This window comes from Dermacentor variabilis, chromosome 7 (genome assembly GCF_050947875.1).
Source record: "Dermacentor variabilis isolate Ectoservices chromosome 7, ASM5094787v1, whole genome shotgun sequence".
Taxonomy (NCBI): domain Eukaryota; kingdom Metazoa; phylum Arthropoda; class Arachnida; order Ixodida; family Ixodidae; genus Dermacentor; species Dermacentor variabilis.
The window spans coordinates 174,298,242-174,310,773 of NC_134574.1; the positions used below are offsets into that span (position 1 = coordinate 174,298,242).

The 12,532-nt window shown below is 46.9% G+C and overlaps 1 protein-coding gene across 4 annotated transcripts in view; it reads left to right on the forward strand.

Moving 5' to 3' along the window:
* LOC142588513 (uncharacterized) overlaps nucleotides 1-7,598 on the forward strand; it is a 68,667-nt gene extending 61,069 nt beyond the window's left edge. For all 4 annotated transcript variants that reach the window (XM_075700329.1, XM_075700328.1, XM_075700326.1 and 1 more), the window contains one exon: nucleotides 7,385-7,598. In XM_075700329.1, coding sequence (XP_075556444.1) covers nucleotides 7,385-7,469 — 85 coding nt within the window. In that variant the 3' untranslated portion in view covers nucleotides 7,470-7,598. The remainder of the gene's footprint in view (nucleotides 1-7,384) is intronic.
* The last annotated feature ends 4,934 nt before the right edge of the window (nucleotides 7,599-12,532 follow it).

Genomic DNA, 12,532 nt, shown 5'->3' on the forward strand with positions numbered 1-12,532 from the left:
GCCCTGAAACTGACATGCTGCATAATATAGATACCACGACCACCACAAGCTCTGTTCGCAGGACGATCAGACAGCCGTGTGTATTTATTGGTCTCTGTAAGTGATGTAGCTCCAGGCGTCCATCTCGCGTTTAGAGAGTGCCACACATGCCTGAACCACAAGTAGCAATGTGTAAAAAAAAAACTTGACCAGGACCTTGCTACCTTGCCATGCACCGTGTGGCTTCCAGCACACTAGCTGAGGCGAAAGGAGAAAGCAATGCATCAGTGCAATAACTACTAATTCCGCTTACAGTTCAATGATTCGAAAAATTTTTGCAGCAGGCGATGTCCTTTTGTAGTGAGGTAACTATGATCAGTCGGAAGTGTTTCAGTGCCCCTTTAAGTGTTTGTTAAGTGCTTTAAGTGCATGTTAAACTTTTATGTCACTTACTTTTCATTTATTGATATGTTGATAGTAAGGACAGCTCTATACGCTCTTTGGAGGTCAATAATTATAATTCACTGATGTTAAGTCTGCACAAGTGTCTCCCCATGTTGTATTACCAGTGGTTTAGTTATGCTTCCCAGAACAGCCATTTGCACTGTATTCAACAAATTGGGAAGAAGCATAAATTATAGTACATATACCAGCTGGGGTCATTTGAATCAAACCATTCTTTCAGGGTACTCAACTCTGGTGGCAAAACTTTTTAAATACTCATCGTATGCAGGTTTGACACTGTTCCATGTTACTTCTCATATTCTGTTTGGCAAGATATACCCTCATATGCTAAAAAGTGCAACAAAAATGGGCTTGAGTAAAACGTATGAGGCAAACACCTTGACACAGAGTACAGTGAACAAAATATTGAGTGCATGTGGTTTATTTTGTGAAAAAATGCAAGTAAGGCAAGGGACAACAAACAGCCATTGAAGAATAACCACAACTCTATGCACACAGATCATAAGTGAACTGCAAATATCTCGGAATACCATAAGATGAAAACTTGCATCAGAATGCGTAGCGTAAATCAGCACTTCAATGAAGAATAAAAGTTGCAAAAGAATGTGCATTGCTAATTTACAAAAAGTGTGTTGAAGTGTTGAAGTCTGCAGGTTTGGCCAATGCAAACAAGTGCAGCATGTAGATCACATGGCAACGACCGTGTCTGAAAAGTATGAAATGGCTGAGTGGCATAAAAAACGCTGAATTTCCAAACAGAAGACCGCACTTACTCTCAAGGCCACCACGCTTTGATGGAGCCAAGGTCACACGCACAAATGCCTCTATGCAATACAGGCTACTTGCAATATCGCCAGCCATGGCACATGACTTGGACATGACCTAATGCCGAATATGCAAACGTGCCACTGGAATTGTGAAGAATTTTTTTAAAAATGCGGGGTACGACACATTCATATGACATGGTCTTTTCGCTTTGGTATTGGAGAAGGCAGGGAAAGAACACTTGCGCACCCTAGTCGAGGCAGAGACAAAATGTCTGCTGGCAGTAACGCTTGCCTTCTGGCAGCATGGTAACAGGACAGGTTCTTCCATTTCCCAAGATGTGGCAAATTTCCTGTTAGAAATGGCTTCAGGTACTTGGCTTACAGAAACCAAGGTTGTCCAAGTGACATCGGGTGAACTAATTTGAAAATCTTCGAAAAAGAAGGCTTTCTAGACGACACCTTACATATAGCAGTGTATAACCAAAATTTGCAATAGGGCCTGGTGAGGGGCCCTTACGAGGCCATGCACCAATTAAGTTTTCCTAACAAAGAAAAATAAACTCGGGCAACGTAGCAACACATGTTAAGTTCAAATGGGCTGCAACAATACACAAGATTGTGGAGATGTAAAAAATGCAAACAAAACATTAGAACAGGCTATAGTAAGGAAGTACACAATGGAAACAAGTAATATAAAAAATTGTTGGAGGGGAATTTATGTGCCAAAAGTGAACCAACAACACCATTTTAGGAGGGGCACTATAAAAGATTATTTTTCAATGAAGGAAAAGAAGTGCTTTCCTCACACTTCCCATTAGGTTAAAGGGGTTGAGACACCAAATTTTGAGGCTATAAGAAGCATACTGTAGGCTTCCTCTGTATGCAAAGACACTCAACATGAAGTGCTAGACACAGAAAAGTTTAAAGTATGTTTTCATTCTCTTCCAAAGAGTGCCTAAATGCTCGTTCTCGTGATCGAAACCCATCGCTACCGCGATTGACACCGATGTCACTGTGTTGGAAGCACAACGAAAATTTTAGTGACATCATACCACATTAGAGTGACGTGCAATGAGTGGTGACCCACAGCACCGGGCAAGCCTAGAGAGGCTTGAGTCTAGAGGGCAATGAGCCGCGTCAGTCGTAGAGTCATAATTGGAGCTGCTGCAGCTAGCCCAGACAACTGTCGGCGTGGTTTTGTTTGCCTGCACTGGTACAGAATGTGTGTGCGAGACCAGATGATGCAGCAGTGTGCGCGTCACAGCTTGGTGGGCCCACGTGACCAAGCTTTCTAGACATTGACATCACTGTCCAACTCTGCGCCCACAAACCGAAACTGAAAATTGTTCACATAAATAATGCAATATTAACTTATTTACTGATAATATAAGAATATTCGAGTGTGCACCATGCTGCCTGGAGCAATAAGAAACGTTTGAAACAAAGAACGCGCAAGTCAAAAATTTGATGTCTCAACCCCATTAACGTGACTTATTTTGCCATACAGAGACTGGCTGACGTGTATCTTAGTGTTACTGGTTTTAAGATGAAGCCTAAATTCTTGGTAAATTGTTTCAGAAATAACGTAATCAATACTCAGAGGAAGCTAATACTTCTGACAGGAACAACATGCTTTTAGTTTCTAATTAGCCACGCAATTACATTACCAGAGCCAAACCACTTGATCTGTAAGAGGACAACCCAAAGAAGGTCTATTTCAAATGTAAAATAAGGGCAACCTCTGGCTTCACCTCTGCTGGTAAGGAACAAGGCGCTTCCACTCCTGTAAAGTTTTTTTAAAATTCCTTGCATGGAAAGCGCGAACCACTTTTACGATGCACATAATACGTTTGGGAAATGCATTGATGCAGGACTCACAAAAATCGATGTGTTGCTAAAATCGGTGATGAAAGGTTTGTGATGCCTGCAGCTATTATGACAATGTCGTCAAGTAATCCCACCATGCTCCATGGGATTCTTGTTGACAACACGGAATATTTTCATTCGCTGCATAGCACGCTCTACATAAGCTCTTGCTGATGCTATCTTTTGTGTCCTAAGTGAATCACCCTTTAACATCTGCTTTTGTTTTCTGAATGGAGGCCTGATTAACTCAATATAGTTGTCCGCACAAATGTCATCAATAAGAAAGCCACAGTCTGCCATTATGGCATCTGATATCGGGTCTAGTTGCTTGACGAGGCAGCTTTGCTCAAACAGGGCCTTGTCTGAGGTGCGGCCTCCATATCCTTGGCTTATGTAGGCACTAAGACCACTTGTTGTAACAGTCACCATATATTTAACCGTGAAACCTTTCTTATAGAAGGGGTAGGTCTGTAATGCACATCGCAAACAGTTGGGCTGGCTAATAGGAATTTACGGTGCAATCTACAATGACACGCACATTACTGAAGTGTTTAAAACAGACAGGCAAATGTTCAACATCATCTTTTGGTGGCACAGCCACAGTTACTTTTAAAATTTCAGACATCAACTGAGCAGTCTCTGCAATTATGTTGCTACATGTAGTTCGAGGATAGTTAAAAAGGTGACTCAAGAATGCAGTGGAAATATTATGCTTCAATTTCACCAATGTCAATGCAATTGTTTTTACACATAACTGGTGCCGTCCTGAAAGCGGATGAATTTTTGTGTAGCACGTCACACGAGCATTCAGAACATCGAATGATGGCAGGCCTGTGAATGTATTTACGTTGCTACTATTTATCGTGTTCACAAACTTCTCTGGAAAAGTACCCGATGTCACTTGGTCAGCCTTGCTTTCTGTAAGCCTTGTCCCTGAAGCCATTTCTAGTAGGAAATTTGCCACGTCTTTTTCTTCTCTTGAGTACTCTGCCATTAATGTCCGGGGGCCATGTTGGCAAGCACATTCCTGTCACAAAACAAAAGCAAGAGTTATAATGTCTGACATATCTGACACGAGATGCAGCTTCTTTTTGTCATTCCAATAATGCACGTCAATGTGTTAAATTCAATGTTGGAAGTAGGAAAGCCAGGCTTTTTGCATCAGTTAATTTGCACCCATCACACACCACAATCCTTTCACGAAGTTAATCCGGAAAAGATGCTGCCGGCTAGGTAAAGACAGCTACCACATCACAAATATATAGAAAAAATAAATTGCCATATTTGCTATGTCCTTGTCCCTTATGGTGTTTGCAAGGCTTTGGTCCATGCTGTTAGGGGATGGGAAATCGTCCTGCAATGTCAGATAGAGTTCAGTTCAAGAAACCAGTGGTTAAGCAATGTGTGCACAAGTTGCAGTTAATATGCACCCATCACACACCACGTGCTACAATGCCTTTACGATGTAAATCCAGAAAGCATGCCACCGTCTAGGTAAAGACAGCTACCACAACACATACATATACAAAAAGAAATTACTATATTTCCTTTGTCACTTATTTGGTCCATGCTGTTGCTGTCAGGGGATGGGAGATCGTCCTGCAATGTCAGAGTTTGATCCCAAGGAATTAGTGGTGAAGCAATGTGTGCACAATTTGCAGGCAGCCAATTTACCATGGTTTCGTGCTGACAGGTGCATGGAGCAACACCTTTGCTTCTAATGGGGAGGCAGCAGTTTCTTTGCTTGGTTCCTTCTGCAATGCATTAAAAGGTGTTGACATCTATTGCATGCTTGTAGACATGGTGTATGTACCATAAACATATAAGTGCTGCACCATGCAGTCAAATTAACTTACTCTGGCTGACCGATATGCACGTCGGCGAAGTCTTGCCGGTGAAAGCTCTTTCATATGAGCATCCTTGTTCTCATCATAACATGACGTCCTAGGCAGGTTTTCAGTTGGTATTGCATTTTTTTCAGCCGCTGTCTTTGACATGCTACACCTGAAAAAATAAATGAATTGTTTATGCTTTATTGTGCCTCAATATGGGCTGCACCCGGAATTTTTTTCTTTTTACCTCAGAAACAAGGCCACAATATTTATAAAAAAGCATTTGCAAGGAAATGAAGCACGGTTTGAGTGTGCAAGGCTATGGAACGTTGTACACCGAATGTAGCATCTGCAAAACGTAGTTGAAAGCTGCTCATAACGCAAAGTACACAGGTGCAAACACCGCCACATGACCGGAGTAGTTTTGCCACTGACTTGGGGATGATTTAATAACACAGATAAAGCTAGCTTAGGTACTAATACTGCACATACATATGCGACACGTCAGTAGACGGCGGACGCCGTAAATTTTCCTCGCAAACGCGTGTAAAATTGACATGTGGCTGTCGCGTAAGTGGCAAACTTGTGCAATGAACGTGATAGGCTCGCCGCCCGTGCGAAATACCAGTGTCATACGGCCACTCTTGAGCGCGCCGGAGATTCTCAAGTGCAAGTAGCAAATTCGTAATCAGTCGCGCTGGGAAGTGCCCGTGTGCAGTGCGCCTGTGCTGCAAGTTCATCCGCGCCACGCATGATATTTATTCCGCTTTAGCATGCCACATACGTGGCACGTTTACACTCAACACTTCCCGAACTTGCTAGTACATCATTCGTAAACATTTGAATCTCAGACGCCCGTATAAGTTGCGCGAGACGTGCTGGGCATCAAAAGCCTCCCGAGTTACAGCCGGGTGTAGCCAACGAGCGCAGAGGTGACGTTCCTCGCAGAAACCGCTGTGAAGCGTCGAACATGAGCTCTAATTACAGCCAATGTGGTTAACGAGTGCAGCGGAGACGTTCCTCGGAGAAACCGCTGTGACAGGTCTCGAACCTGTGCTCGAATTTCGCGTTGCGGCTAACATATGCAGCAAATAATGCATAGCCCAATCGCCAGTGCTCGCAATGTGAAACGTGTTTACATAAGGTGACACAGCGACATGTATAATGGCCACGCAAATGGTCATGCATTAGGTTCGAGTTCACAAGCTCACAATAGTGTCTCACCTGGTAAGGAGAAATTATCCCGTGCAAAATGCCGTGAGCAAACAGTCACTGTCAGCGTCACAGCCTTGCCGATGCGGATGTTAGCGATCCACCTGGGTCTGCGGCTTCAGCCTTTCGACTCGGAGGGAAATGCGTGAACGGAAATATCGCTGTCCTTCCATCTCGCTGGCACGCACCGAGGAACACAGCATAACTGCTTGGCCGTTTGCTTTTTCTTTGCTAGCAGCTCCATTCTTCCGTCCGCGACAGCAGCCTCTACGGCACACACGGCGACTGGACCTCCGTATGGCGTTTCTCCCTACTGCCGCTAGGTGTCGCATGAATTGCTGGAGTTGCGAACAGGCCTTTTCTACGCATCGGGACGATGCTTCTTCGGAGGGGGCTAATGCCGCCAGCATTGCGAGAACAAAAGACGACCGCCACATCCCAACTGCGTTTCAAAGAGCCGCCACACCGCAAGCGTTAAGCAAAGCACTGCAAGGCAACGTTGGGCCGGTGCTGACAGACCGGCGGCTCGTGCGCGACAATCCAGCGTTTCCAAAGACAGTTTTGCGCTGTCATCGAGCGAGATGCGTTTATGTTTACCTGTGCGCGCGTGACACCGTGCTGGTTAATTTAGTTAAAACACATTGACGGGCTAGTTGGTTTAAATCCATTATAGAATGGGCAAGCGCGACAGAACAAGGACGTAGAAAGAAGGAGACACGCAAAGACAGCGCTGTCTCTGTTTCTTTCTATACGTCCTCGTTGAGTCACACTTACACATCCTATCATCGTTAATTTAGTTAGTAAGAAAATGTTTATAAGTTTATGCATGCGGCCGATAAAGCTACTGTCGTTGCTTCGTACCGCTGTCTAGTAATTTGCTATCGCAAGCTGTGCTTCGCTTTTTGGGGCGGAACAGCGATTTTTTTTATCCGACAGCGGCGGCACAGGCTTCAAAGGGACGCGCCGCCGCCGAAGCGCTCAGCGCCCGAGAAGGGCAGCGCGGGGTTGCGTCGCGTACAACGTCTCCACCAAGCAGCCCAGTTGTCACGCTCGTACTAAACGGGTGAACCAGCAGTACATTGTGCACAGAGGAGGGCATTTTTGAAGGCGGCCGCATCGATGTATCTGAAAGTGTGAAATAATTTTTTTAAACGTATGCTGCACCATCTTTTGGGTCAAAGCTTGCATAGCGTCTTGTATAGCGACCTCCAAGTGCCCTGGGGTTTTTATTTGAAGGGCTCTTTCGCTTGCTCTCTCCTGCAGGACGACCGCCAACGAAATAGAGGTGATGGAAGTGTTCGTCAAGCCAGTGAAGAAGATGCGAGCCTACATAGAGAGCCAGCTGTAGCCTCACTGGCCCGCGCAGTCAATTGCAGGCACCACGAAAGCATTTGACCGCAGTCGAAGAAAAAAAAATAAATATTTGTGTAATAAACCCAAAAACATTTCACTTGGTACAGCTAATAAATTCATGGTCCCCGAGTGTTACAACGCAAGGCTTCTTTTCGCGACAGACGCTTCGCCGAGGACACTGCATGCCAGTGCTTTATGGCCTAGCGTAGAGTTGGAATTATAAATTATGGTTTAAGTCAGTTGAAATAAAGTGAGCGCACGTAATTTTTTGCAAAGCATAAATATTTAGGTTTGTAGGTATGGCACGTTTAGCATTGCACAGTGCAACATCAGAAGTGGCCCTTCAGCTCGAGGACAATTAGATTTTCCTTGCGAATACATTTGAAACACACAAATACTTTTATGAGACAGCCGCTGGACCGATATGAATGAAATTTGTTGCATTTGAAAGAGAAAGTTGTAGTGAATTTAGGAAACAAAGTTTTAATCGTCGGGAATGTTTTACAAATTTTCCAAAAGCTGTCAAGCATCAAGAACATTAAAGCAGGAAGTTTACAGATGCGTAACTCTGCATCGAAAACAGACATCGCGGTTCTGTAAACAACATCTGTCAGAGTAAGGGTCTCCAGGCCCGCGGAGGACTCCCCACTGGCCAGCAGTGGTCCATCCGATGACACAATGCAGACTCCGCTGCGCATGCGCCTGGGAGTGGGGATTCGTTACGCAAGACCTTCTTTCTGTGAGCTGGCCTCGCTGCAGTCAGAAGGTCGCGCCACGATGCCACCTCGTCCGAGGCAGCACCGACCCATCGGGAGCCTCACGCGACCTTCGCGTGAGGAGAGCGTCAGGCTCTCACCGGCCGCGGCCAACGCGTGCATTCTCGAGTTTTAAGCGAGCTGGGCCCAGACAGCTTTTGCCAGTTCTTGCCGCACGAAACTACAGCGTGAAATTAGCGGTACACGTATAGCACAAAGTTCCCTTCTCCAGCCTACATGATGCATAAGTATTTGCTTTTTCTAGCTCCGTGTATCCCCCACACTCCGTCAATTCTGGCAGGGCTTGTTTGCCCCCACTACAAGGTGTACCCATTTTCCATTTGTTTAAGAAATGTCCTCTCCTTACCGTGCATCCTGTGGACTAAAGCTTGCTGCGGATGTGGAAGACGACGACGAGCGCATTCGTGCGGTTACGCCGAGGGACGCCGACGCTCGAGCCACGGGCGCCTAAGCGCTGCGCTCTAAGGAGGCCAAATAATAAACTCGGCTTCTGAAATTGCGGATTCTCGGAGCCAACGTTCTTGCACTGCATGGTTCACGAGCTCTGTGGGAAACAAGTGGCCTTGCCCTGTGTTTTGAAACCTGTTGTTGTTTACGTTGCCAATGTTATGAGCTAGCATTGGTTAAGTACCGCAAATTTCTAAACGCGAGGGAATCTGAGTTCTTCGCATCAAACCCAGCGCTGTACCCAGCGGATGGCTGAACTGCGGATATAAGTACTGTGTCTTTTTTTAACCTTGAGGAAGAAACAAATGATCGCCCCGAGCCACGCCTGCACAGCGGGCCCGTCCAGCGGGCCCTTCCCTAGGACTGGCTTCACATCGAATAAATTCATTGTGAAGTTGTGCGTGGAGGCACACCTCGTTTGGGACCTGCAGCGTGGACATAAATGTCTTCAGCACAAAACTGCAGTTTCTTTAGAAGCAGGTGCAAAATTGAAGTAGCCGCATTTCCGCTGCTGTTCAGGAGTGCGGCATTTTATTCCCTATAGACGACAAAAATTTTCGGCAACCTACACACACTCTTTTGCCAGCGATAATCTGACCTTGATGTCATGAAGGAGGAACTTCAAGTTTTCCCAAATTCATTTAGCTTAGATGTCGATAAACTGCCATGTTCCTTTGAATTAGAAGTAATTGAACTGCAGTCAAACGACACATTAGAGTACAAGTACAAAGAAGAAAATGCGATAAATTTCTATATATCGCTAAGTTCTGAACAGTTCCTAAATTTAAAGCAATTTGTTAGCGGGTACATGTGTTTTTACACGAGCTGCCTGTCTGTCTAAGCAAACTTCCTCCAGAATGAAAAATGGGAGGCACAGGCCTGACTTTTCTGAACAACAGCCGAGAATGTGTTGTGCAGCGCGACGGGTGAAAAACGAGGACAAGCGCTTACTGCCAACGGAAATCTTATTGTCTGATACAAGGTGCTATATAGAAAAAAGAGAGGAAAAGCGAAATATAAACATAAAAAATAAAGGTGCCATCACCGCTCACTGGTCGCGCTGCTATTGTGTAAGAATGCCAACTCACTTCGTGACAAGGCCAGTGGTGGCTTACTTATGCATGGGCATACTTCACGTGCCATGCTAGCCGATTCGACAATGATGCACCTTAGGTCGTCTCTGTGTGTGAAGATTACTTTTGTTTTCCAAACAGAGAGGCACACTCGCATGCGCTGCAATGCAGCGCTAAGAAACCTTCTTTTCCATTCTTAACGTTATTCCCATGTTCACCCAGACGATCGTTCAGAGACCTGCCTGTCTGACCCACGTAGCATGCGCCGCACTTCAAGGGGATTCTGTACACGATCCCCTGCACACAATCCACGTAACGGTTACGGTGCTTGACTTAACACTGGGCTTCACCAGTGAGCGGTGATGGCATCTTTATTGTTGATCTTCATTTTTTATGTTATATATATATCATGTATATACGATATGCTTTTGCCCTAGTTAAATAGCCAGAACAACACCATGTCATTTACACTGTGTGTTTTCGCTGTATGCCTTGTAAAGGGGGGCTCGGGCATCCCTCAAGCGAGTGTGGTCAGTGTTTGCCGGGGCCTACCCGCATCGTTAATTTTTGGCGATGTAAATAAACTTCACTTTGACCTATATGGAAAAAAACAGAAGGACAACGACACACACACACACACACACACACACACACACACACACACACACACACACACACACACACACACACACATATATATATATATATATATATATATATATATATATATATATATATATATATATTGTTACGTGCAGCAGGAGCCCAATACTATATACAATTCATTTACAGGGAAGCTAACGGAAGGCCAAAATGGCGACGCTATATCAAGCGGGCCCGCGTCGTCTTCTTCCACCTCAGTGCAGCCTCACTGTGGCGGCTCTTCCGTAGCATCACCCCCGGCGGTAGAAGCACCGTCCCGGTGCTTAATCTACACATCCGCGGTGAAAGGTGTCTGGTATCGCTTTAGTCTCGCCACGTGAACGATGTCACTTGCAGCCGACGATGACGCTGACAGGTCGGCGGGGATGACTTCATACGTGACATCGGTCACTTGTCGCACCACATGGTATGGGCCAGTGTAGCGCGACAGCAGCTTTTCTGAAAGGCCCACACGTCGAATGGGTGACCAGAGAAGCACCAGAGAACCCGGAGTAAAGCGCACGTCGCGATGGTGGCAATCATACAGGCGTCTCTGATGCTCCTGTCAGGCCCCGAGACGGGTGCGGGCGAGCTGGCGCGCGTGGTCGGCGTGTGCGATCGCGTCGCGGGCGTATTCAGTGGTTGAACGTGTGGCCGAGGGCAACAAAGTGTCCAAGGGCAACGCGGTTTCTCGGCCATATAGGAGATAGAATGGTGAATAGCCGGCGGTGTCGTGACGCGATGAATTATACGCGAACGTCACATATGGTAAGTGAAGATCCCAGTCGTGGTGGTCGGTCGCAACGTACTTTGAAAGCGTGTCGGTGATGGTCCGGTTGAGGCGCTCCGTGAGGCCTTTGGTCTGTGGGTGGTAGGACGTGCTGAACTTGTGCTTCGTCGAGCAGGAGCGAAGGACGTCCTCGACGACTGCCGACAGAAAGCTGCGGCCACGGTCAGTGAGTAATTGGCGCGGAGCACCGTGCACTAAAATGATGTCATAGAGCAGAAAGTCAGCAACGTCAGTAGCACAACTTGTCGGAAAGGCTCTGGTGATTGCGTACCGCGTCGCATAATCAGTAGCGACGGCGACCCATTTGTTTCCGGAGCCCGAGAGAGGAAACTGTGCAAGCAGGTCTAGACCAACACGGAAAAAGGGTTCCGGTGGGATGTCGATCGGCTGGAGACATCCAGCTGGAGGTGTGAAGGGCTTCTTCCGGCGCTGACAGGGCTCACAAGCGGCAACGTAGCGCCGCACGGAGCGGGCGAGACCCGGCTAAAACAATCGACGGCGTACACGGTCGTATGTGCGCGAGACGCCCAAGTGTCCAGCCAAGAGAGCGTCGTGAAGTTGTTGGAGGACAGTCGAACGCAGGTGTGATGGAATTACGAGCAGAAGGTCAAGGCCGTGTGGATCGAGATTGCGGCGGTATAATGTCCCCTCCTTAAGAAGAAACATCCGGGGAGAGGCGTCGCCAGGCGTTGACTCCAGATGGTCGATGAGGGCTCGTAATGAAGGATCGCGGCGTTGCTCGTTGCCGATTTCAAGCAACTGGGAGACAGAGAAAACGCAAGCGATGGCGTCCGCATCAGCCGGTTCGTCGACGGGGCAGCGGGACAAACAATCGGCATCCTGGTGCAAGCATCCTCTCTTATATACCACGGAGAAGGTATATTCTTGCAGGCGTAACGCCTAGCGAGCGAGTCGTCCCGTGGGGTCCTTGAGCGAGGATAGCCAGCAGAGAGCGTGGTGATCAGTGATGACAGAGAAGGGGCGTCCGTACAAGTATGGACGAAACTTCGCAACAGCGCACACAAGGGCGAGGCACTCGCGCTCTGTGATTGAATAATTGCGCTCAGCGGGTGATAGAAGTCGGCTGGCATAGGCTATAACGCGGTCATGTCCACGCTGGCGTTGTGCTAACACTGCTCCTATGCCGTGACCACTGGCATCAGTTCGAACTTCCGTTGAGTCAGACGGGTCAAAGTGGGCCAGAATTGGAGGCGTGGTAAGGAGAGTAGTGAGCTGCGAAAAAGATGCGGCATGGTCAGGTCCCCAAGAAAATGGGGCGTCTTTCTTCAAGAAGTCGGTAAGGGGACGTGCGATAGTCGCAAAATCCTTC